The 27,356-nt window shown below is 46.9% G+C and overlaps 1 protein-coding gene across 5 annotated transcripts in view; it reads right to left on the bottom strand.

Moving 5' to 3' along the window:
- MEIS1 (Meis homeobox 1) overlaps nt 1-27,356 on the bottom strand; it is a 110,654-nt gene that overhangs the window by 47,587 nt on the left and 35,711 nt on the right. For all 5 annotated transcript variants that reach the window (XM_055713528.1, XM_055713527.1, XM_055713526.1 and 2 more), the window contains exon 8: nt 4,649-4,794. In XM_055713528.1, coding sequence (XP_055569503.1) covers nt 4,649-4,794 — 146 coding nt within the window. The remainder of the gene's footprint in view (nt 1-4,648; nt 4,795-27,356) is intronic.

Below are 27,356 nucleotides of genomic sequence, written 5' to 3' on the forward strand. Positions count from 1 at the left end.
CAAAACACTTGCAGAGACACCCCCAAACTCCATTCTTCCAGTTCTGAACAAAAAGGTGCCATTGCTGGGACAAAACCATAGTACGGGTTGAAGCAGAAACCAACCCTGTTGCCACAATTAAATTTATACAGATCGGGTTGTAGGCAAGATTGTTTTTTCCTTCCCCTTCCCTTCCTCCAAGCCTTCCCCGCGTTTCACAATCCCTGCTGAGGGCTGTACATTACAGTGAGAAGATCTGCTTGAAAAATGGTAGCTGAGACATGATCCCTGAATGTTAAGTGATCCAAGAAATAATAATAATAAGTAAAAAAAAAAAAAAAAAAAAAAAAAAAAAAAAAAAAAAAAGAGGGCTTGTAAAATGTTGCCAGGCTGCAGCACACCCTGAAATTATCCTTAGGGCAACTTTCTGGAGCCCAGCTCCAGCACAGAGCTGGTCCTCCCCAGCCCCTCCTGGAGGGACTGCCATGGCATTCGATGTTCATCCGATGCCACCCCACAAGCCTCCCCCTGGTTTTGACTGAACTTTTACAATTTGGGGACGTTCTCACCTCTTCACTGAATTATTAGCAGCTTTTTTCTTTTTCTTTTTAATCCAAATAGTAACAGTCCGTTCCTTCCGTCTCAAATTGATAGCCAAATCTTAAAAACAGATTTCACAAACCTCAAAACTTACATAGGCTGGTGTCATAATCAAAAATTTCAACAAGCTCCACAGCTACATTCTGCCTAAGGGCTGACCCAGGCTGCTCTCCCAACCCAGCCATTTAATCAAAATTAAGCCAGAATAGCAAACAGTTAATAAGACCTGCAAAGTCCTAAATGTAAGTCTGGCCACCACTTCTGCTATTGTTTTAGCCGATTTTCGGGGGGTTGTTATTATTCCAAAGGGGATTAAAAATAGGGCAAGTTGAAGGAATTTATCCCCTGAGGTGTTTCCGAGCAGACTGCCTGCACCCACAGAGGACAGCACTTGCCCGCCCTGTGAGCAGCTCGGTCTGCACATCAGTCCAAATAATGGGGGGTGGGGGGTGGAGGGGGCTGCAGCCTGACGCTGAGCGGGAACTTCTGCCCAAACATCCAGCAACCGGAGAGGACACAGCCTTGCATTTGATTTTTCTTCTTCAATAAAGAAAAAAAAAAAAAAGAATATCCTCCTAAGTGGGAAATGAGAACTAAGGGACAAACCTTAGGAAAGGAAGCCAGTACACGGAAGAAGACTTAATACTCCTGGAGATGGAATAACTGCATAGAAGGAATTAAAGCAGCCTATACACTTTTGAAAGATTGTATTCGTCCAACATTTATTTTAAGTCTTTCCAACCATTAATCATTAGTATGACAGACACAGCAATTACTGTCTATCTTGTTTAATTCCATGCCACTGATATGTATTAATATTACAATTGTAAGGGAGGAAAAAAAAAATTGCCTTTGAAAAGGAGGGCTCCCAACTAACACCCCCAATTAGGAACATCAGGAAGCGCCAGTGGTCAAGGGGATGCTGGATTTTGCACTCAACCGCTGCTCGGTTTTCCCTGCCATTTTCCAGATGGGAAAGTGAAGGCAGGTTTAAGCGCTGGGGGCAAAAGGGAGGTATCACCTGCCCTGACACGTCCCCTGCCTGAACAGAACCACCTCCCTATCTCTCCTCATGCTCCTGCTTTAGGGAGGACCTTGTATCCACCCTAGGGAAGACCAAACGCACTAATAAAAAGATAAATAAATGATGTGAGATCTCTAGTTTCCTCAGCTGACTGCTCCCTGGGATGACCTGCCTCCCACGGCGAGGAGCCCAGCTGGGGACCACCGCCATGCCAGTGTGCAGGGTTGTAAGAGGAGTCAAGACGCCCAGATGCCCTCATAAATGAACTGGGGTCTTCGTCCCTTCCGTCTCTTACCCAGCTACTCCTCAGCTTTGATTGCAGCCAGGATTTGGGCCCAGGTGGTTTTTTTTCAGCACCCCAAGCAGCTTGCCAATGTATTATGTTTCTCTAGCACTAACTGTAGTTCTGGCTCGTCCCATGTTTGCCTGGAGGACACCTTCCTCCACACAGGAGACCTGCTGCTCCTCTGGCTGCAGGAGTTCCCTGCTGCCTTGTCACTCCTGTGAGAGCACTCCCAGCTGGAACATGCGCTTGGAAGAGTCTACAACATTGTCCCGGCATGTTTTAATTTGGGGAAACTGTCTGTGACCCTATAGAATCGATTTGAAAGGTCTGTCTCAAGGTCCTAGCTGGAGAAGGTTGGACTGGGTAAACCAATTCTGCTTTACTGAATTGAATCAGACCTGCCTGGAGCCACCACGATGCTGCCAGAAGAGCAAGCTGCCCAGCAGTAAATCGGCATGCTGGCTGGGCTGGATCTGCTCGGGGTGGGGCAGATTTTTAAAGTGAGCCTTAGCACAGTGCTGCAAGGTGGAAAATGCAGCAACTTCATTGCACAGGTCTTGGGGGGTGGGTTCTTCCTTGTGTTTGAGCCTTCCAGAAAAAGAGACCACCTTACAAGCAGATATCCAGATGTTGTCTCCCAGGGGCAGCTACCCGTGCAGCAGCAAGCTCTGCAGGCACTCTCATCTTCTCCTTTGCACACATCTAGTGCACAGCAGAAGAGTGAAAAGCCACTTGCACCCTACACTCCACCTAGACGGAACAGCGATAGCATCCGCTCTCCGCTCCTGAGAATGCGCATGAAGCCAGCCGCAAGGTCAGGTCAAGCCTGTGTAGCTAAATAGTCAACACAGGGTGGCTCCGGGCACGAGGTCTGCCAGGAGTCACCCCTGCTCTCTCCTGCCACCTTCCCAGGAATGGCTTTGGAAGGTGGCGGCTGGCCCAGGCTAAGAGCGTGCTGCAGACTGCCCAAGCAGTTTAACAGGACAGATCATCACATCCCTGTGCCTGCGGGGTGGTTAATTTGCTAGCACAAACACAGCAACACCCCGCTTCCAGGAAAAAATATTAATAGTAATATATACTACTTAATCTGGAATTCCTCAGCCGGGAACTACAGGGACGGACACGCAGCTGCCCAGTGTCCCCTGGTGTGCCTTCTCCTGACTGCAGAGCTTCCAGGGCATCTCCTCAAACCAGCACCTACACCAGCTGCGTCAGGCTGGTGCGAGCATCGCTGCCGGCACAGCATCCGTGGACCGTTTTGGAGGCAGATGTCCTTAACCTCACATCTACCTGCAGCGAGGCACCAGGTGTCAGCTCACCTTGGGTGAGGACGTTGAATTGGGGAGCCACCAAAAGGGACCTGGGCCACTGGCAGCGATGCGCTGAACGCTCCAGGGACAGGGCAGAGGAGCTGGCAGGGCTGGGGGACGGCTGACGTGGAGTCTGCCAGGGAGGGAGGGAGAGGAACGTGGAGATCTCCGAGGCCCTCCCCGGCTTTGGAGGAGGAGTGCTCCAGCACGAAGGTTCATTCATAGCAACCCAGGACCACGCGGGGCAGGATTCCCCGCCTGATCCCCATGCTGACAAGAGTCCCGGCAGATATCTGGTTTCTTGGCTCAGCGGGGGATGGAGGGGCGATGTGCATGAGCGCTTCCTCCAGTTTATGAGTATCCCCTTGGCAGGGCTCCCACCGGGGCTGGGCAAGCTGGCTGGCTTCTGGTTTCATCCTGACCCCTACTAGAGGCAGGAGCGAGAGTCAACCGCTGGGATCAGAGGCGAGAGCTGCTCCTCAGTACCACCTGCAGACCCCCGGCACCCCTCGCCTGGCCCTCATCCTCCTGGCACAGAAAAGCTCCGACAGAAAACCTGGGGCCGAAGGCCCACATCCCCCCGGTGGATGGAAACATGTGACAGATCACCACAATGGGATGAAACGGGAGAATGGCATTAGAAACACTTGGCTAAATGCTAACGTGAGGAGGTGTGGTACACAATATAAAGCCTTGAAAGAAGTTCCAGCATCCAGCTTAACCCCACGCACCTGTCCCGAGCTTTGATTTCTAATCCCAGGAATAAAAAAAAATTACAGGTAGCTGTGGCAACAGAAATAGCTGCGCATCCCCCCACCCCTTCATAACATTAAATACAGGGGTAACTTACACTCTGGGAATGAGAACGTCTCAAAGAAAAAAATTATACTTTCCTATTAAACCAGATACATTCAGACCTTTCATCACGAAGCTTCTGATGATCTCTGACAAACAGCTGAATAAGGTCTTTGTTTGCTTTTCGCTTTGTTTTTAATCTCCCCAATTATTTTCCGCAGTTCTCCAGAGCACAGAACCAGGGGCCGAAGGCTGCTCGCTGCTCCGAGGCAGCGATTCCCACGTCAGCCAAGGGGAGCTGCAGCTGTGCAAGCAGTGGGGCAGGACAGGTCTCCGAGGTTATTAGAATAAGCTTAGTCACACTTTGTGGTGACGTCCTGTTAACAACTGCCACTCGATCAAAAAAAAAAAAAAATTAAAAAAAATCTAAAAACAACACACACACACAAAAACCCCAAAACATACACTCCGTGCTCTTCCCCTGGCATCTAGCAAATGAGGCAACAACAACAACAACAACAACAACTCTGCTCGGAGAAGTTCCCTGAGCTGCCTGTCAGCAACATCATATGTATATTTGCTTTCTATGACTACTACAACTATGACATTTTCCATGTTTTATTTTGCATATGTGATCTAGAGTTCACTTACTGTTAGATGCTGGAACAGCCATGCCCTCATGATATTTGTGGCTACTTTGGGAAAGATGCCACGCTTTTTATGTCGCTTTTTGTCCTTATCTGGATCATCATCATCACCTGTGCTGGGGGAAGCTACACTGTTGTCCAAGCCGTCACCTGTAAATATAGTGAATCAAATTTTGACTTATGCTACCTTTATATACTTCAGCCGAAGCCTGGCTTTGGGTATAAACTGCATGAATATTTAAATGAGGTATAAATTCTTTAGCACCGTAATTCACCAGGGGTTGAGGGGACGGGGGGAAGAGACATGGGGAGAGGGAAGGTCTCAGGACTGTGTTGGCCCCATTCTGGTTTATCCTGAAGGACACTGCGGCCATTTCTGCCACCATAACCCAAACCAAAAAGTGCGTAAGACAAAAAAATTAAAACATAAATAAATAAAATCTTGCAAGCATCCAGCTCGCAAAGTTGGCAACGGTGGCTTTTCTTCACACTAGGTCACTTCCCAAAAATTCATCCCAATCAGCTGCTTTGTCTGAGATGGCAATTAGGAAAGTATCGATGGTGTCCCATCTCCATGATGCGTGTGAACCAGGTGCCCCATCCCACTCCGGGATGCAAAAAGCAGGGTGGATGCACCTCTCTTGCAACATCATATTCTCTCCCCAAATTCAGAAATAATCAGAAGACTGGGGCATCTCTTATGTTAAGCCTTTTGTAGAGGTTTGGCTTCCCCTGACTTTTTGATGGGAGGTGGACAGTTAACTGGCCTCCCCTCTTCCCAGCCCCAGCGAAAAGAAATTCATAGCGGGATAAGTAGGTACCGATTTGACATACACCATAGGAATTAACACCCTGCATTGTGCTGCTGTGCCATATCCGTAATAGATGTCTGCTCCCGTTAAACAGCAACTGATCCAGAATGAATTTCCTTAATGCAGACAAGGTCTCAGACAGTTCTCATCACGTTAGCAACATTTCTAGAGGAGGATGCAGCCACAGAGCGGCCAGCCTGGCTCTGGGCTGATGGGCTAGTGGTCAAAGGGAAACAAAACTTGCAGTGCCTGGCCAGTGTGCATGCAGGTTTTGTTTCAAACCCAGAAAGCAGTTTATAAACAAGTCCACAGAGCAAACCAGTCTTTGCATTCTCTGCATGTGGATTGAACGGTATAGCCTGGCTTCCAAGGACACTGTATTGGTAGCAGGGTGGAGCTGTGATGTTATTAGGCAAGTGTTTTTTTACACCCCTGGGCAAGAACCATCAAGAAAGTCATCTGAATTGGGCTGAGTCAAAATTATCTGTTAGGAATAAAAATAAACAAAACAAACAAAAAAAAAAAAAAAAGGAGGGGGGGATGTAGACTGTCAAAATTATGATTTGTTAAACAGCTTTCAGTACCAAAAAAAAAAAAAAGTTATTATTAGTGTTATATTTTTAGCACCTTACTGACTGTGGCAAATTTATAATTGTCCTTATGACTTGGCCTGTGTCTTTAGCGAAATGGTAACCTTGGGTAGTTACAGAAACAAGATTTTTCTGAAGAAATCAGATATCTGACAAATTCTTTGAAAGCCCAGTATGTAAAAAAAGGGCTTTTATACAGAGAAGCAATTCACCATATAAAATAATAATTCATAAAAGAAACATGAGCAAAGGAAACAACTCAACAACATTTAAAATTCCATGGGCTAATCCACTTTCTGTCTGTGAGAGGCAAACAAGGAAAAGAAAAGTATTACGCATTCATTGATTAAAAATGAAAAGCTTCTAACCTAATGACACTGCCTTTCACCACCTCCCTGCAACCGTCCACCCACCCTCGCCACCCCCGCACCCCCCCCCCCTCGCCACCCCCGCACCCCCCCACCCCACCCCCGGCTTTTTTAAAAATACACTCTCTCCTCATTTCAAACCCCCTTCAGATTAATTTAGCAGGCATCGCCTCATGCCTGACGGGAGGAGGACTCATTGATAATTTATGGAAATATCTACTATAATCCAAGGGAGATGACTTTTTTTCCAGCTTTGTGCATCAATAGATAATCAAGGCCTTCAAGCAGCTTTAGCTTCCCATTACCTCGGGCAAGAGAATTCCTGAAAGCATGCCTCCGGGGCACCTGAATTATATCCTCCATTAGGGGAGGAAAAGCTTTCTGCATTCCACCTATAACACTCCCCAGAACCTTTCCTGTTTATTTCTGCTGTATGAAAGCAGAAGCATTAGGAACAGGATTTTTTAAGTGAAGACTTATGTAGATACAATGGAGAAACCTTTCAAGCGCGAGCCAGATCACCTCCTTCAATCCCTGGCGGTGACCTATCCCAAATAAAAGGTTTCTGTTACATCATTAGCTCAAGCCAAAAACAGCCTTGGCTTAATGCACAGTTTGTTCTTCCTACTGTTTTTAGGCAAATACTGCTACTTTACTCCCATCTGGGAGGGAAATTACACTGCTGGGCTGTAATCTAAGACAAGATTTTCATTGGAAGCAAATGCTTTCAATCCAGTGTAAATACTGGTGCATGTTCAGAAAAGCCTAAAACAATAAACCCTGGCCCCGTCCGACACCAGTTAGAGAAAGTGAAAGGCAGGGAAAGGATAAGAAAGCACTCGGCTATCCTAAGAGCAAATGCTTCGGGAGACTTTCATAAATTGTTTAACCTCTTCCACTTTTTTTTAAATGGAAAATTGATCCCGTATAGACCGAAACCACAGAGAGAATTCTAAATGGTCAATTGTGGATTTTAGTATTTCCATCTACTTTGCAACTCGATACACTCACCTCTGTGAGGTCCCCAGAGATCCCACACACACACCCCCCCCCACACACCTTTCCCCGCCCCCCCCCCCCCCCCCCCCCCCGGCCTTTTCGTCTTTTTAAAGATCACTACACAAAGTTGAAGCACCACTGACCAGCCACACGGTAGCAGCTATGAACTGCATTTGTAAAATGTCAGCGGCGACTCCGTTCCCGAAGTTGACTTCTGCCGCCAAATGAAGGCGAACTGAAAAGGTGGAAATAATCATAGAAATGATGCTAGTCCATAAACAAGCTTACAGCCTCATTAGTATAGCGGGAGGCTCCGCTGGGTGATTTATGCTTGTTTTGCTGATGCCATGAGGAAATGCCATAGGGCAACTTCAGCCAGCTGCTAATGGTTTCTGACAGCTTCTTAGCAACTAGTGCAAGCAACGCCGTGGCGTTTGCTAGTGACAGAAACCGAAAATGTCATATTATCTGCCCATGTGTCACGAAGTCCGTGTGGCAATTAACTAGTAGGCCAGTGACTGAGGGGCCACAGGCTCTGCAGAATGGCCCGTGGCTATTCGGGGGGCAGAGGAGGCGCAGCGCTCCCATTTACGCCGCGCATATGCACAGATGTATGCGCCATCCGCATCACGCGCCCGCCGCCGTCGCTGATGAGTTTGGTCCATGCAGATCCTTTGTCCGTGGAGAAACTCTGGCTCGCTTTCTCTTTAGGCACGGCGTGACATTATCAGAGGGCCTGCAAGTAATCTCTCTTGATATGATGGTTGGAAATGGCACTTTAATTGGCAATACCTGATTCTCTGGTTTCGAGCACTGGATCCGAAGGTGCTAGCTGTTTTTCTGCTCACTCGCAAATTAGTCTAAAAGGATTTAAGATCACTGAAGCAGACTCGTTGCCTGTCAAATTGCTGGGAGCGCAGCAACTCTGCACAGCAACTAGACGCTATTTAAAAGAACTCGCCAGCGCCTGTGAGGAGCAGGAGGAGAGCCCGGGCTCCGCGCGCCCGCTCCCCAGCCAGCAAACCAGGCGCTATATGTCAAACTGTCAAACCTTTCAGCATGGCCGTTTGCCCTTTCAAATAATATTTAAGAATTGTTTTTACACAATTTTTTATAGGCCATGGTCTAGTGAAAGAGGCCAACCAACAAAGAAAGGAATTTGTACTACAATTCGTCCGTGGACGATTTCTTGCCAGACCTGGGCCGGTCCCCATGGAGCGCGGCAGGTGACCTGTGGCAGCTCCCCGGCTGTCGGGGAGCTCCGATTTCAAACGCCCTCCACTCCGGTGTCCCAGAGTTGCCTATTTAAGCACACCCAGGCATTTAGGCTGTGCTATCTTGTTCCTTTCAAGCAAGGATAAAGCGGCATTTATCGTATTCAGCCCTGCTGAATGGGGCAGGCCGGCCGTGCCAGCGGGGGCTTCGCTCGCTGCATCCCCCTCTCCGCTGCCGTCGCCCCCTACGGCTTCCCTTCCCCTCCCGCTCCCTCAGAAACTCAGAGGCGGAAGCAGCAAAGGGCGACCGAGTTTACAGCGGCTCCTCGAGTGGGTGATGCTCTCTTGGTCCCGGGTGAGCTCTTAGGAACCTTCTGTTGGCAGAGCAGGTGAATCTGGAGAGCGCCCTGGCACAGGCGCTGGCCCCCAGCGGCTGCCGTCAGCTGGCGGTTCGAAGCCTCCTCCCTCCCTCCCACGCCAAATCCACATCAAACATCATCACCCCACGTGGCGCAGCTGGGCAGCTCCAGCTCCCAAACCCACCCTCAGACCTCGGCCATAAACACTTCCCAGGTGCAATATCGACAGCCCCAATCCCAAGTCAGGGACGTTTCAGAAAGGCTGGAAATTCAGGTGTCCTAAAAAACTCAACTACAAAATCCACACCTTTGCACGTAGCCTTTTAGACAAACATCCTCGAATGATTTTAAGCAGCTAGAACTCTCAATAGCAAAGTGCCTAATACAGCTTTACTACAAGTAACTTCACCAGAGGCAACAGGTTATTCCTCACCACGTGTCCTAAAGATCAAATCTGTATTTGGAGCACAAGTATTGTTTATATCAAAGAGAAACATACTATTCTCCAAAAGCCTGCTTCCCACACCTGTCACAAGACTTGAGAGAGGTTTTGGGGGTCCACTCTTCAGTTTTCTGGGAGGGGGTAAGAGGGCAGCACCAGCTCTGTTGAGGTCCACCAAATCATGCGATGAGCACCCCCTTCCAGCTTTGGCAATCCACTTCTAGAAAACCATCTAAATCCACTGGAGTTGATGGAAGAAAACACGGAAGACAGACATCCAGAAGCCCTTGAAAAGAGCTGGAGCAACTTTTAAGTGGACTGACTAAACCAGTATCCTCTAAAAGCTCCCCATGTTGAAATTCATTGTATTTTTCCAAATCCCTCCTGTTCAGAGCAGCTTCTGCCTCCTAGAAGAACGTTATGGTTTGCACTTAACTTTTTGTATTTAATAAACTAATATAATTTAAATATGTGCCATGTTTGGACAAAAATTATTGATTTTTGCACTAGATTTGTAATAGTTTTGGTGCTATGAACTGCAACACCTAACATGATGCCCCAAAGTTCATGAGCTTTTCAATAGTGTGATTTTTTTTACTTTATCAGAATTTTTTTTAAAAGCATTTAGACACAAGTGCCTCAAATTCCTTCTTCTGCTAGCATGAGATATCCTACATTATCTAAGCCAAATATTTAACTGTTCACTGCCCATCCACAGCTCTGTTGGCTCCTTTCCCTTTTAACTCCGGCAAGAACTCAAATCTCTTTAGTAACCTACCCAGGTAACTGGAGAGCAGGGCTCATTAACAACGTCCAGCAACATAATGCTGTAGAGAGATTTTAAGCAGAAAAATTACTTTCCTCAACCTTTCTTCAGCACTCTGTGCTGCTTTAGAGTAACCACTATAATTTCTGCACCTTCACCTACGTCACCCCTTACCAAACACGTCCCCAGTTTGCTGGATACCCACCCCACCACCCCGCTGACTTCTACCAGAGCAAACCAGACCTATGTGTGGAAGAGAGTTCTCCTAAAAGGTACAAAATTATGAACTCTCAAAAAGCAGGTCCAAGGATGCGACAAGTTTTTTCTGTAAAACAAGAGCAAGAGAGAAGGAATCTGCCACAACCTACTGCTCCCAGGTCATTCCAGACCACCAGCACCGAACGGACTTGGGCAATCGAAGAAGAATACGGAGGTTTGAGGGGGCGTTATTAGTTTTTATTTGTTTCTGACACAACCCGCTTCAACTTGGCAAAGGAATGCGGTAAGCAGAAGTCACACCCAAATGGCTGACATGAGTCAGGGTGGTTAATATTTGTGTCCAGGAGTACTGGAGGACAAGTTCACTGCTCAGAAATGATCATTGCTTCTTACAGCAAGGAAGGCACTGGCATGCTCTGGGGACGTATGCCCAGCTAGTAAACCAAGCTGTACATATTTGCTGAGGAGAACTACAAGTTTTGACATGAAAGGGTCTGTGAGTTTAGAAGATTTCCCCAAAATACATTATTTTAAAATTTAAACACACACATGCACGTATATGAGGAGCGGCTAAGGGCACTGGGGATGATCAGCCCAAAGAAGAGGAGGCTCAGGGGGCACCTTATTGCCCCGTAGGCAGGGGGGTCAGGCTCTTCTCCCAGATAACCAGCAGCAGGACAAGATGAAACGGCCTCAAGTTGCACCCAGGGAGGTTTAGGCTGGATATTAGGAAAAGCTTCTTCACTGAAAGGGTGGTCAAGCATTGGAACAGGCTGCCCAGGGAGGTGGTGGAGTCACCATCCCCGGGGGTGTTTAAAAAACATGTATATGCGGTGCTTAGGAACATGGCTTAGTGGTGGCCTTGGCAGTGCTGGGCTAAAGGTTAAACTTGATGATCTAGAAGGTCTTTTCCAACCTAAACGATTCTATGATTCCATATAGCATCTGTAACATTAACCCACTGTGACTGACCTCCACCTGCCCATGCCCAAGCAAGGCACATGAGCTGAGGATGGGGCTACCAGCAGAAGGTACTTCAGAAAGCTTAAAGGAACTGTGCGATTCCTTTATCCCGATGAACATTTTCTGTTGGTTTGGATCCATGATTAGTCAGCTGTGATGGAAGCATCACTCCAGGAATTCCTGAGGTCAATGGCAATCATCTCAGCACATTGAATGGCCTACAGAACAGCCCCAAAAATGATTTAAAATGATGATGCAGGTCTACTTGTGAATTTGAAACCTGGTGTTGATGAGGAACCGGTTTGGTTTTTTCCCTTACTCCTTAAGGAAAAGCCTTCTCAAATATTCTTAATAAAAAGTTAATGAGGAACAACAAGGTTGAAAATGAGCATTAGCAAAGAACAAATACTGTGTGTTTGGGTTTGCACGCATCTCTTAAGGAGATGCGGTGCACGTTTCATGCAAGGATTCAGACCATGACATAAACAGCAGGAGGTTGTCAGTCACAGATAGTATCCATATTTACGAGACACTAAAGAAAAGAGTTGCAAAAACATCCTACACAAATATTCATAGATGGAGTAACCTGGATAAGTATAAATTACACTCTGGCATTTGACAAATTTTCAAAGTTTTTTTTCTTGAATCATTGTACTTTGTTCTTTAGAGACAGGAGCACCTTTTCCTAGTAACCTGATCCTCCTTTCTGTCTTGAATTCCCTCCAGGCAAGCAACGAGCAAATTAGCTGTCTACGCAAGGAGTAAAACCAGCATTGATGAACAGGGGGGAAAAACCTCCAGATTTTACTCATTTTCATTTGTTCGGCAGCTTTTTACAGCTGAAATGAAGGAAAGCTCTTCTCCTGCATAACTTCTTAAAGGGGTTCAGAAAACTCCGCTATTACGCCTAAGTTGTGCGATATTTCTGGAGCCATGCATCTCTGTGCCGAATGAAATACTAAAAAGAAAGCAATTCATTGTATGGGAAGCAAACAACTTTCTGCTGCCAGCAACAGAAGTTTACTTTGAGCACTTGGAAGCAAATACCCTGCAGAAAAGTATCTGGTTAAACAGAAAAACATCCTGCTTTAACCGAAAATGGTAAAAAGCTTAAATGGTTCTTTCCCCAACCTAAAAGCCTTCCTCTTCTTGGGGAAAGCTGTTGGTAATTCTCTCATTTTATTCAAATATAGGTCATCTTTTGAGACCTGTTCTCTCCCACCTCAGCAGGACAGCTGGCCCTCCCAGCAAAAGGTCACACCAGTTGCCTTCTCCATGAAAAGTCAACTGCACGTGGCTGAGACACAGGTAAATCCACCACTGGATCCAGGTGGACTTACTCCCTTGCAAAGCAGGAGCAGAAGCAGCAGAGGAGGAGCACCGGACTGCTCTGCCGTGGGGGAAATATGCCCAACTAATACCCCAAATGGCCATGAGGTCAACCTCTGTAAATCTCTATAGCTCCTTAACAACTGGCTCTATCTTTGTGTTTATCCAGCTCCTAAAACACTTGACTCTTGGACTGAGCACAAGCAGCTGTAAGAGGCTCAATGCAAAGATCAGAAGCATATTACGTATAAACTAAGGGACGCATTATCTGTAGAAACAGTTTATTACAGTGGAGCATTTAGGTAGGCTTCCTTCCCTAAACACAGCTAAATTGCCCTGGTCCTGCCTGCAAGCCTGCTTCAGAAGCAATGATGCTGTAGATTTCATGTTTTACAACAGAAAATACATGCCAGACCTTGACAGTGTCCAAACCATTCAAACCTAGGTTCTTCTATTGGAAAACAGTTTTTAAAAAAATTAATTGCTGGGTAAGACATACCAAAGGGGATTGCTGAACCAAACTACAGCATTTCATTTTGGGCCAATTCAAGAGCAACAAATGCTGGCCCAAGCTGCAGCATGCCCTGCAGGAACTATGTAGTTCAGATGTTGTTTGTCCCAAATCCTCTTTTGCAGGGCTGGACCCCTCATGTCACAGGAGTCATAATGAACACAAGAGAATTAGTCTAGTCAGGCAAGTCAGGATTCATGACCCACCGAGCCCACCTGAGGTATTTCCAGTTGGAAGTGCCTATGTGGTTTGTGTCAAGCGAAAATGATCCTGCTGATGCGCAATGTTCTTCTACTCCTGTCACTCATTTTGAAGTAGCATCAAACCCAATAAATTATTCTTTTCCCTGTCCCTAGTCCATCAGCAACATCTGACAATGAAACCCAAGACATGACTGAAAGAAAACGAACATTAAACCTCACTTTGCTTGCCATGGTGGCACCACACACTGTTTCCCCACATACCATGGTCAATTTGCAACCGCAAAAGGCAGAATTAAAAGGGATGAGAATAAAATGCCCCCATCTCATCTACCTTTCTTCTTTTGATAGTGACAACATCTCAGCTTCCATTGCCAATGCTTCAGAAAGCACCCATCATCTCACAGCACCTTACAAAGACCCACAGGCTGCAGCCGCTGCTCCAGCCATGGAACCCTCTGGAGTGGGCAGTTAGTGAAAAGGCACCTGGCTTCGAACTTAAGGAACAAAATTCATTATTTCTTTATACCTAAAACAAGAGGAAGAGACATTTTTGGCTTGTTGTGGAGAGTGAATCCAAAACCCCTCCCTGAGGCAGCTGGCTTCCCCATATCCCTGTATCTCACCACAGGGAGAGGAGGGCGCAGAAGAGAGTTGCCCACGTCCACCTAGAAGAACTGTTTCCACAAGATGCCTTTGAGGTCCAATGCAAACCAGCTCCCTGTGCAATGGCCCAAACTACTGGGCGGTGTGGGACAGAGTCACAGCACCCTGGGAACCTCCCAGTACCTGGGCTCCAGGTGAACAGGGCAGGAGTTGGAACCAAACCACTTACACTGCTCTTTTCTAAATTAATGTTAAAATATTTGCAATCAGGACGGCATTTGGACCACACCGTGAATCCCCTGCCCTCACGCTGCCCTAGCGCTGCCTGGGATGCTCGGAAGCCTAGTTTACCCCACAAAGATAAAACCTTACGTTACCACACTCGTAATTAGCTCAGGAAAAAACACCTTAATTACAAAATACACAACCATCTGTCAGGCCTTTTAAGGGAAGGGCGCAGGCAGAATTACTGATGGTTTTCTTGTGCTGTCCCCACTGCTCCTCGCTGCCTCGTGCCCTAAACCCACCTCTCTCATCCTTCCAGCAAAAGCCGGTTGCTCCTGAGGGCCCGTGACAGCAGCAGAATGCCGCTCCTCAGGAAGAAGGTGCAGAAGCCAAAAGGAGTAGATTTGACACAGCCAAGCTCACACGGGGTGCGGGGAGGTGGGATGGCACCCCCGGGAAGGGGCAGGTGTGGGTACAGCCCCCTCACACCCAGGCAGTGTGAATCCAGCCCTCGCGGCACAGCCTGGGAAGTCGGGAGGGCTTGGACAGCCCTTGGGAGAAATAACGGTGATGGGCAGGTGGTCTTGACCCCGCTCCTCACGGGTGGCACCAGGCTCACCTCATGGCACCAGCCACAAGGCTCAGCACCGAAGCTGAGCGCCTTTTGTGGTCCCCTGCGGGGCACACAGGCACCCACAGTCCTTTCAGGTGCTTCAGCCCTACCAAGTTATCACTGGAGCCCCCTTCGGCTCCAGCTGAACGTACTCGTGTCACTGCGATGGTTTTGGTTTCCTACGACTTTCTCTCACAGCTGCTGTGTTTTGCTGTTTGTTTTACCATGCAGCTACAGGCTAGGGTGTGGGGATTTTCCCTGAATTAATACAAACAAACAACAAACCCAAATGCAAATCAACCAGGAACAGACAGATGTCAGAAAGTCCAAAACATGAAATGAAGGCGAAAAGCAAAGTCAGACTAAAAACACTTGAAAACTTCCCCTGAATATCACCTATACTTGCACGCTTGCCTCATTTTTACCTCTTTCATCTTCCACCACTACATATTCCTAGACATCCGCTATGGAGGATTACCTCGAACAGGCAAACTGATGGGACAAAAGGGAAAAACTTCTGGTGCACTCCAGAATGTGAGTACTACTTATGTCACTACACCTAGTGGCACCAAAGTCCCAACTGCAAGAGGGATAAAGGATGGGAAGGAGGTAACATAGCCATTTTCAGCTGATCTGTCTTTGGCTCCATTCCTTCGCAATAAGAGTGTTTTACCAAAATCCCACCAAAATTTCAGAGCAAAGCTGGGTCATAGCAAAAAGCCATCCAGCGTCTTAAAAAAAAAATAAATAAACAAAATGCAAACATCCTTCTAAAAGCAAGCCAAACAGATTTCTGGTGTTTCTTCTTCAATTCACGGCATTTGTCATTATCTCTAATAGCAACAGTAGTAAAAATGGATAGAAAGCAAAAACCGCCTGCTTTTAGTGATTTGATGTACTTTAAATGACACAAATGAGTAACCAAGGAAGTTAAAGAAAACCTCAGGTTCTGGCAGGCTAAAAACCACAGGCATCAGCTTCCCCACGGCAGGTACAGACTACACGGAAGAACAATCTTGCTTTTCTGCTGAAGCAACCTCATCCTTGTCGCAAGAGCTGAGGACCTTGCCCTGCCCCTTCCACCCACCGGTGCTGGAGGAAGGCTCCCACCTGCCCAGCTCACCACCCACCGGTCTCCTCCTGGGGCAGCCTGGCAGCGCCTACAAAGTCACCACCGTCACCTTCAAAAAGGTGCTGCCAAAAATCCTGTTGTCCAGACGGCACCCCCGCAGCTGAGGTTACCCTGGAACGTATTTCTCCTGTGTACCCCACCTTTCTTGTCCCAGCTTCCAAGGTGTGCTTCCCAGCTGTGAGGACACACCATGCACGCGGAGCCAGGCAGCGCTGCTCCTGGGTGCCCACCAGCCATGTCCCCGCACCCTTACTCTGCATGCGCTTCGCAAGAAGGGGTTTCTAGAGGCACTGGTTGCCTTGCAAAGGAAAATACTGACTTTTCTGAGCATCCTGTAAATACTGAGAAAAAGAGAAGAAGAATGGGAAGGAAATGGAAGGAGCAACCTGGAAAGGAGAAGGGAAACCCAGGAGCCCTTGGCTCAAAGGACCGAGCTGACCACACTCTTAGCCCTGCCTCCCTCTGTAGAAGATGTTTGCTTTTATTAATCTCGGAAAAAATGTGGTGTGTAAGCTAAGTCAGCCCCAGGCAGATTTAACTTGGGTGACCTGAACTTACTCTGCAGATCATCATAGGTCTCTCTGACCTTGGCAGTGACACAAGGATCATATTTTCCGGTAGATGAATTACTCTGGAGTAATTCTGCCAATCTATTAGGCATAAATAGCCTTTTATTTGGGATTGGGCAAATACATTCTCCCTTTCTGCCTCTCACCTTCCCAGACAAAATCTGTTTATTAGGATAAGGAAAACCTCACCCTTCATTAAGATCTGGGTACACATCTCGAGGGCCAGACAGAAACTTGGCTGCTTCATTCTCATGGCAACATGTGTTCAGACATTGATTGCCTTCAGCAAGAGGCATTTTGGAGTTAACTGGGAAGATCTGTTGCTTTTGATTGGAGCGCTCAGCTTGCATATTTGCAGATGAATATACAAATATCTTCAGACACAAAAAGAGGGGCAATATATATAGGTCCATGGTGGCTCTGTTCAGCTTTGATCACCAAAACACAATCCTCACCACCATACTTCTACATGCAAGTGAAGAGCAGCTCCACTAAAATCAGCCAAGTTGCACTGAGTTAAGAAAGAAAAAAAAAAAAAAAGAAAATCACATCTCAGCCTTGCAGAAAACCGACCAATTTGGGAGGAACAGGTAAACAGTGTGTTCTTGGACAAGAGCCAGCACAGTTTGGATGATGCAGACCTTTCTGTTCAAGAGTTGCACTGGTTTTTGCATCTGGTCACTTGAGGTCATACCGCAGAGCTCCGAGGCTCTGCAGAAGCCCTGCACGCTTCCTCCCCGTGACGGAGGTGGCTGAAGTGGCTATTAAAATCGGTTGTTATTCTGATGCCACCTGATTCTTAATTGCTGCAGAAATGGGGACTGAAACCACAGAAAGGGCTTTCTAGCATTGGCTAAGGAAGTATCAATTTTTGAGGTCAGAATAACATCCCTTAAAATTATGAATCAGAGTGGTCCTTTCATGCTGCACCTTGATAAAGGCAGGCAAAGCATTAGCAGACTACTTTGATGAAGATCAGGATAGTTTTATAAAATATATACATAGGCACACGCTCTGACATGCATAAAAAGAAAAGGAAATACTTGCAAACATGTATGCAAATTATCCTGCAACAGCCAAATAAATCCTAGTAAATACTACTTCCAGTTCTCACCATCACTCTGAATGAGTCCCTTCTGATAGATTCCTTGCATGCTGAGCAGAATGGAAATGCAGTTTTCCAACTGTTTGTGAATGGCTTGCTTCATCCGTTTTTGCGGTATGGTTGACCACTTAGAACCTGGAGGCAAACGTCTCTGCCTTAGGACTGGGTCACCGAGGCTTCTCAGGCAGAAAAGGAAGCCTCCAGACCCGCACCCTTTCCCATTGCAATGCTGGAGCTATAATCACCGATGCCAAAGCTGGTGATTCCCCTGAGACTGGCAAATGCTTTCACAAATATCTGCCAATTATCTGAACAGTCGCCAACAATGCCAGCCTCTGAACCATTGCTAATCACACCGCTGTCTTCTATGCAAAGCAACTTTTGAGTTTTGTCAGTAATTTTAACTGCCTGACCAGCTTCACCTGCAATTTGTGGTTGAGGCAGATGAGAAAAGACAGAAATTTTCATCTACATTTGCCGGGTGACATTCAAAGTTCAGCTAAAAAGCATTCTCACCTATCCTTTATTTCACAGTTTCTACGGAAAAGAGTTGGGCACAACCGCCGTACTTGCAATGAATATGATCTCAGCAGTGACCTGAACAAGGGAAAACAGACCTGGGGTGGGCAATATGCTCTTGCCTGTAGGACCACGCGGAGGCTGTCCCTCACACTCACCCCTCTGCAGTCCAGGTGGCTTTTCTGCACCTTCCAGGTAGCACATGAGCCTCATGCAAGAGCATGCAAGGAAAGGCTCAGGACAGCGGGTGCCGTACGCATCAGCTCAAAGATGACATGAGCTGTAAATAAGGAGGTTCAGATCTCAAAGCAGTCAACAAACACGGTGGAAAGCCCAGCCTTCCTGGGTGCTGCAGGGATCTGTGCAGGTTAGGGCTCTTTTGGGGCAAGTAGAACAGCTTGCGAGGAAGCCTCCAGCAGCGCATCCCTGGATGCACCTCCCTCAGCTCCCTTTCCCAGGGTTTACCCTGGAGAGCCATCCCTCATGATCCCAGATAAGGCACACTGACAAGGCGCTGAATGAAAGCCTGCACTGCCGCGGCCAGTAATCTGCCCCCCCACACCCCCCCCGCACCTGCAGACCCCCGGCACCAGAGAGCCAGCACCCCCGGGCTCTGCACGCACACCCTCCCAAGGAAGCGAGCCCCGAATTTAATGTGTCTGGGGCGCAGTGGGGTCATGGTGCACAGTCTGGAGATGGTTTTCAGGACAGCATCCAAAGTGGACTTCAATATGGGAAGAAGAGTTCGATATTCCACATAAAAATTATTAAACCTCTGCCTCTGCCTTGTCTGCTAGGGGGGATTGCTGCGAGTACAACTACAAGCCAAAGTGGACAAATGAGCCTTTTTGAGTGCGTATTACTGCGCTTACATGGACCAAACGTGGATCTTGTTAGTCTGGAGTGGAAATAGGTTTAACTCGGGTTTTACACCCCAAAGCAGACAAGGACGGTGCGTGGAGAGCAGTCCCACAGCCGCAGTGCCGGCTGCTGAAGGGCACAGCAATGCCAAGCCCTGGGTTGATTTGAGCGTGGCCATTCCTACCACACCAACTCAGCAGCAGGTTTCATTTCCAGGCTTCACTCACGGAGCCTCTCATCTCATGAAAGACCTCAATGCTCCTTAGCTGGAAGCTGAGCAAAGCGCTGCTACCAAGTCCCTCAAGCCCCGTTTTTCTCTCTAAGTCCCCAGCTCCCAGAGTCATGAGGAAACCTTCCACCCATCCCCCACACACACTGATGGAGCAAGGAACCTCCTGGCAGAGAAAGCTTCAAACCTGGCCTCCCGGGAGCAAGGCATGGGAACACGGGCACTGCCCCACCAACAGTAATGTCAAAAAAAATCATAATTTAAATATATATATATAGATGTATGTATGTATGTACACACATGTATCTTTTCCTATGAATGCCAAGCTTTTTAACATTTCAGAATAGAGGCGCTGCCTCTCCATGAGTAATATTTAAAAAAGTAATAATATGTACTTATATACACACATGTATCTTTTTCTATGAATGCCAAGCTTTTTAACATTTCAGAATACAGGCAATGCCTCTCCATGAGTAATATTTAAAAAAATAATAATATGTACGTATATACACACATATATCTTTTTCTATGAATGCCAAGCTTTTTAACATTTCAGAATAGAGGCGCTGCCTCTCCATGAGTAATACTTAAAAAAATAATAATATGTACGTATATACACACATATATCTTTTTCTATGAATGCCAAGCTTTTTAACATTTCAGAATACAGGCAATGCCCTTCCATAACTAATAAAATATATATATATATATACATACGCATATACACATATATATCTTTTCCTGCGGATGCCAAGCCTTTTAACATTTGAGATGACCAACACAGGTCAGCAAAGCCAACAAGTGCCATGAGATACTCCGGCCAGTGCATTCAGGAGCTGAAGAGAACCAGCCGCACCCACACACGCAACGCCCAGCCCGCTCCCCCAGCCTTCAGCAGTACAAAATGCTTTATTCTGCTCCTCCACACGGAGCAAACATTCCCTTCCTAAAGACAAGACAAGCTGTAGCACAGATTCACCCTTCCTTGCTCTAAGCGTGCGAGTCAGGCCACCAAGCTGAGCATCTGAGCAAGGCGATCGGTTGTCCCCGAGTCCCTCCACAGTCAATGGAGAGAAACAGAGACTCTCCAGGGGAAAACTGAGGATTGAGATGACTACAAGAATATGCACGATGTTAGTTTTGGATACTGCACAGAACAGTCAAAACTTACAAGCAGCGAGGCTGTGGCAAGGAACCTCTGGCTGAACATGCCCATCTCTCTTCCTAAACAAGACCTGGACTTCAGGGCCTCTTCTAAAATTACTCAGGATGGAAAGGCTGAATTTAGCTCCCATCCATCACCTTATCATGAGGATACAACCTCACGCTTCCTGCCACTGAGGATCTGGGAAAATGCAAAATTCTACCTCTTATCATCAAATCAGAATTAATGTTTTCTTCCTATTTTGCCTTCCTTGGGCGGGGGGGGGGATGTGGGGTGGGGGGGGTGTGGGTGGGGCGGGGAGGAGAGGAAAAAAAAAAAGCCCTCCTTGATAGCTAGGCTAAATTTATGTCTTACCAAACTGAATGTAAATGCGAGAAACAGGAAGCTTTTACTTGGAAACTGGAATTTCAAGCACTCAGTGGCAAACAATGAACCGGAGAGATAAAGATGCAATGGCCATGGCAGGGGACAGACCTGCCGAGCTTCCTGCCCACGCTGACTCGGTAGCATGTGTCCCACCGTGATACGGAGCGGCCACCCCGCTTGCTTTTATTTTGGTAATTGGTATTTGTTCCTGTGAAAACCCCTATAAAAACAAGTTGGAAGACGGGACAATAGTAGACCCGCCATCTCTTATAGCCAGATCTTTTACTTAACACTTTAGCAAAAGATGTAATCAGTGGATCTTTGTCCATTTATACAATTCTCTCTGCCACGACAGGGTTGTATTACACTCCCCAGCACCCGCCAGATCAGAGCATCCAGCCTTCCCCATCACTTCAAAAGATTGATCTGATTCTTGAAAGCACATTTGCTATTATCTACTCCAGTCCTTTGGAAATGACATTACACAGATACGGGGAGGCGGGGGGGGGGGGGGGGGGGCAGGCAAATATTGTCACTCTTTTATTATTCCTGCTGTTCCCTCGCTTGTAATATCTGAGAAGTTCCCAGGTCAATGGGATTACTTTATCTTCCTCCCCCTTCCTTTATCTCCTCCCTCACCCCACAGGTATCCGTGTCCAAATGGGACACTCCGGCAGGGGGTTTGCTTGACCTGGGTCACTCGAAGGTCAAGCTTTTCACCACTTGCTAATGCAGAGCTCCCCCCAGCCCTCCAGAGCTGCCCCCAGCCCTCTGCAGCCCGGGGGGCGCGGGGCACCCCCACCCCATGCACCCCTCTCCTGGCCGCGGGTGCAAATGCTGCTGGGGGAAGCTACAGAAGCAAAAGCCTCCCTGGGTGGAAGCTGGACCGTGTTTTGTGGTTTTAAATAAACAAAGCAAAAGGAGAAGCTCCTGAAAAATCAACTCAGCGGAGCGACTTCATTCCCGTACTAAACTTGAAGGATGGGAGGCTTAACTAGTTAGGAGCAACTCGGACTATATTTTTGCCTACCAGAACGAAGATCGATTTTTATTTAGATTGATTTTAAGATTTACATGCGAGAAATGGATACAATTGGATCAAATATATACTAAAACAAATTGTTGACTCCCATGAAAGCCAATAAACCCAAAACAAATTTCACAGATCTCATCTAGCAGCATTTGAGATTTGTTTTATTTCATTATTTCGTAGACATCTATGGAGCAGAAATTTGCTTAACTCTTTTCCACTTTTCTTTTACTGAAACAATAAGACTCTCCACAGAATATTTTCTACTTGAATATTATCACCAGGATAGCATATGGCAAACTAGCAGCAGGCAGTTTATCTTCATCCTCTTTGTAAGCTAAAATTAGCACAATGCTTTTGCAACAGTGTATGATGTATTCAGACCAGTACGATATACCTAATACAACTTCAGATCCATCCCTGGCTAACCTCCAATAGTCAAGTAAATTGATTGCTAATTTTAACTGGGTATTAATATGCTTAGTATCAAGTTGGCATTTATCAACTTGAGAGGCACTTTTAAGTTCAATACTGTGTTTCACCCACACCAACTGCAACAGTAAATAAAATTTGTGTATTTGCAACACATAGAATTTCAATTAATCTGTGTGAGGCAATTCTAATTTATATTAAAATACTGTATACAGAAAGCCATGCTGCAAAACTGCGTAATTGTGCATATCCTGCTTTTCAGCGATCTGATACAATTAATCGCGAAGAGCTGATACACCCACGTCATTACGTGCTCCCCTTGTGATGGCCGGCGCTCCCGCAGACCATTAGCTGGTTACTTTATCGGGATGAAATTCAACCAAGTCACCAACTTTCCTGGGACGAAATTAAACTAAGTCGCCAACTTCACTTGGCTCAAACTAAGTGACGGACCCTGCACCCCCTGCCGACGTGCTATGCCAGCCCCCTCTGCTCACCGCTCTGCTGTTCAACCTGGTGACTTACGGACACCTCAGGGATTTTTGTAGCTGGATTAACTACGTGGTGAGACACTAACCTTAGCACCGCTTGCTAATTGGTTTCGTGTAGCTGTAGCGCCAAGGAACTTCGCACAACGTTCTTTGTAAAGGAAATACCAAAGGTCCTGAAAAAGCCTTGTACTTCACAAGGGTGGCTGTTTTACCACCTTTCCTGCCAAGGTCACAGAATAAAAATGTATAGTAGTGGGAGGCAGTCACATCTAAGCATGTATATGAACGAACACACACACGAACTATAAATATTTGTACGCCGACATTCAAGTCAAGTGACAGAACAGCCCTCTGCTTTACCTACAGCCCATCGCAAAACTACAAGGTGGCACCCAGCCTGTACAACGGCTATACGGAATTAAAATCCCCACTACCCCACTACCCTTGCCAGCCTCACACAGGGTTTGCACGGGTTACTCCAGATACGGAAAAAAGGCAATGGACAGAATCCTGCGCCAAATCCTCTGTGAGGGCATCCTCGCTGTCACAGCCAGGGATGGGAGAGGATAAATAGGAGATGCTTTACTCAGTGGGGAAGGGAGGAGCACAGTAACCTTCCAACCTCACTTTGTCCCCTCTTTTCCACCCCTTGCCATCTGCCTGCATCTTATCCCCTACTCTGCAGCAAGAGGCTGCTACACCCTGACGTTACAGTGCCCTGAAAGAAACTTAAAACACAAGTTTAAACGCTTTACTTCAAGCAGTTCCGTTCATCCTGACTGTACGATCTCCTCCCCCTGCTTTAGGAAGGCAGGCAGTGCCGAAGGGCCTGTGCTATGTAACGGTGGAGTTTCTCCCCCCGTGCTGCACCAGGGAGGGAGGAGATCCTCTTGGCACAACAACGACAGCAACAAAAGGTTCTCCACCCCACCAGCCTTGCTTCCGTGACCTTCACTTGCTGACCAGAGGGAGCTAAGATATGCCTTCTTCGAAGTCCATCGGGACGCTACAGACTCCAGAATATATTTAGCATGCATCCATGTGACACGAACTGCTATTCAGAGCACCAGGGGAAGAATTACGAATCAGTCAGGTTACGTCTACCCCCTTTAGCTCTTTCCTGAGGATGTAACTGCTGCCTCCCCGCAGGTGTTCTCCCGCCCTTCTGCAAAAGATGAATTTACAGCCCTGAGAAGATAGACAGCATCAGGGTTGCAAGGTCCATCACTCTCTGGTGGCACAGGATCAGTCACAGAAAAACTAAGGACTTAGGACTTAAGTAGTTGAAAAGGCTGCCCCGGCTACACTTTTATTTATTTAGATGACATTTCTCCTTCCTGACACCTCCACGTTACACTTCTGCAAAGAGCAACCACAAAAACCTGCCTGCAAACTCTGTGCACGTGCATGTGCAAAACTCAAACATGAGATTTTCAACACTTGTGAGGAAGACAATAAGAGAAAATATATAAATAAATATAGATATAGGTGTCATCCATGGCCATTAGATGCCAGCAATACCACCCGGTGATAGGGAAGCTCCCAACCCACAGAGTGCCAGCAGGTGGCCCAGGGCCCTGGGGAGCTTGCCCCCATGGGACCCTGCTCCCATGGCATGGGTCCGGCCAGGCTCTCCCATGTCCCTCCCCACATCCCCAGCCCTCCCAGCACCAGGCTCGGCGTGCCGAACGCGAGGCGCGAAGGCTCCACGGAGCAGCCCCGAGCCAGGGAGGCAGCAGGTTTTACCAGCGACACCCTCATTCAAGCAGCGCCAGGCATTTGCTTAGTCACAGCCCTGCAATCCTCGGGGACAAGAGACCTGGGGCCTCTCCCTCTGGTATTTCACATGGCACCGACTAGTGGGTCACCAGGCCAGCGAGAAGCAGTCCCAAATGAATTATGCGGTGACAGGTGGCTCCACCACCACTAAAAGCTGCAGGGGCCACCCCAATCACCCAGAGAAGGTCCCCATCTCATTCATGAATTTAAAAACGAAGTAAAAAAAAATAAAAGCCCCTGTGCATCAATGTGCTTAGAAAAAAAACGATGTCAGCATCTCACAGCGTTGATCCTATTAATTAATCCTTTGAAGAATGCCCCCTCGCCCACAAATGTCCAATGTAATGCCGGCTTAATCTTACCTAAAAAAACCCATACAATGCAATAAGATTACTAGTCTGACTCTGCTAACTGTTGCAGCATTGCTTAATCCTGCATTTCGGTGCTTCAACAAGCTCCTACAATACTGTATGGAATTTATCAGAGCGGTTGCTGAGACAAGAAGGACTTATGTTTTTAAACAATGTTAATTCCACCGTCTTTTGCGCTCTTTCCGCGTCATGTTTATACAATGACTTGCAGCCTGGAAGGTCTCAAAGCCTATTGCCTGTTCCCATTCCCACCGAAATCTTCCTTTCAGCTTTCATATTGGAGCAGGATTAGAAATTAAGAAGAAATATAGATAAATACGTGTGTGTGTGTGTGTGTGTGTGTGTATATTTAAAAAAGGGGGGGTTATAGCAGCAAGATCTGCTGGGGCAGGAGGCTCATTCCTCCCATCCCCCAAATGCAGCTGGGCTGGCCAACATGAAACTGGCCCCCTCCTCCCAAAAAACTGCAAGGGAACCCATGAAGGACCCTTCCCGAAAAAAAGCAACCTGTGAAAGACCATCCCCTTGTCCCTGGCATCACTTTGCCTTCATCCCCAAGCTGCCCCCCCACCGGCACAGCCCCGCTCTGGCAACGCGCACCTGCAGCCAGGCATTTCCCAGCCTTCGCGGGTTACAGGCGTATTAGACTTCCCATGGAATAGGAGAAGAAAGCTCTGCTCCCTCCCTGTAATTATCAAATCAGCCCGAAAATGAGGAAGAATTGAGAATCCTCATTACAGCACATCATAAAACACGGCGAGGTCTCGTGCTCGCTGTATGTTATGGGCGCAGTCTGCCAACAAAACTTTACAAAGAGCGCAGGAATTCATGTTTGCAGAGATATTAAAGTCATAAAAGGGAAAATTTGTATTTTATTTTCCCACAGCCTAAATGAAGGTGAACCAAGCAAATTTGGCAAAGAGCGCTAGTCAGATGCCATTTCCCACAGCAGCGTGGTATTTTCCTCTGGGAATAAAACATTTTCCTTCAACTACTGTTTATAACTCTTATCAGTTCAACAGCAATAGAGCCATCAAGTCCAATATCTTGTGGAAAAAAGTCAAGGTCAACAAGTACTTGCATTTTCGTTTATCTTTAGCTGCAATTGCTACTGACATTCAATTGGGTAATAAACATGAGGACTGTCAAATGCTCTCAGCAAACAGGTGATCCAAAAGCTATCAGAGAGAAAGAGGCTACCGCCAGGTAATCAAACAATTCTGTTGCAACAATTATGATTTGAGTGCATTCGTTTACAGAAGCAATCACCTGTCAAATTTGGATGAATAGCATCAAACCATTCCCACCACTGGGGTAATAAGGGCAAGAAAACACAAACTATGTCTACTTTCTTCCCAACAAAAGCATGCCAGCATTAGAAAGAGCCATAAAAAAAAAAAAAAAAAAAAGGATAAATAAAAAATCCAGTATCTTATTTCCTGAATTGAATTTAAAAAAATTATTTTAACATAAAACCTAGAAGAGATCGCTCCGAGTAGCTTGATCTCATGTCGGTCTCTCCCAGGAGCAATACTGGGTGTTTAGGAAAACCATATAGAACAGGGGGGTGGCACAGAAGCGGCCGGGCCACAGCTCTGACAATCAGCACTCGGGCAGTTTCCTGAGCCAGCGGCTGCATCTGCACCAGGACTTTTAATAGCTACAGAAGGACCTATTTTTCTGCGAACTGGTCTAATCTCTTTTTGTCCCCTCCACAGCACACTGTAGCAATGAATTTAACCCAAAACGAAAAACGTTTTTGTTCATTTTAAACCTGCTAACATTCTGGAAAACTTCTGTGCCACGAACACCCACCCCTAGTTCTTGCACTGTGGGATGAGAATCCACCTCCTCCATACGCAAGCCATTATTTTAAAGACTTGTCTTCCAATGTTAGTCATCTTTCTTTTTTTTTTTCCCCTCCCAGCATTTCACGTGAGAGGCAGGAACACAGTTTACGCCAAGCAGCCCGACGGCACACCCTGTTGCATCGCTAACCCAGAAACACTGCGTGCTTACAGGTTTATCCTCATCGCCATACAAAAAGTTTCTCAAAAGCGGAGGCCACCTCAGGAACGCGACTTTCCTTTCTAAACCTCCAATTTAAAGAGGTTAACCAGGCCCGTCTGAAAGCCACACTCTGTCTGCAACAGATATCAGGAGACTCGGCTGAAGCCACCAAGACTTGGAGGGGCAAAGGGGCATAGGGGCTGGTGCCTTCAAGATGAAAAACATAGGGACCATATGGAAAGCTCATTCAATGAGCCCCCACACCTCAAAGGAGCACACCCAGGATGTGTGTGTGTGTGTGTGTGTGAGAAACCCACCAGAATTAAGCAACAATTTCTCTAAATCAAATCCCATCAGTGATCTTCAAAACACAAGGCTCGGGTACTGCTAAAAAGGAGCATCTCGCACACCAAAACCCCCAAACGTATTTCTACAAC

This window comes from Falco cherrug, chromosome 6, assembly GCF_023634085.1.
Source record: "Falco cherrug isolate bFalChe1 chromosome 6, bFalChe1.pri, whole genome shotgun sequence".
Taxonomy (NCBI): domain Eukaryota; kingdom Metazoa; phylum Chordata; class Aves; order Falconiformes; family Falconidae; genus Falco; species Falco cherrug.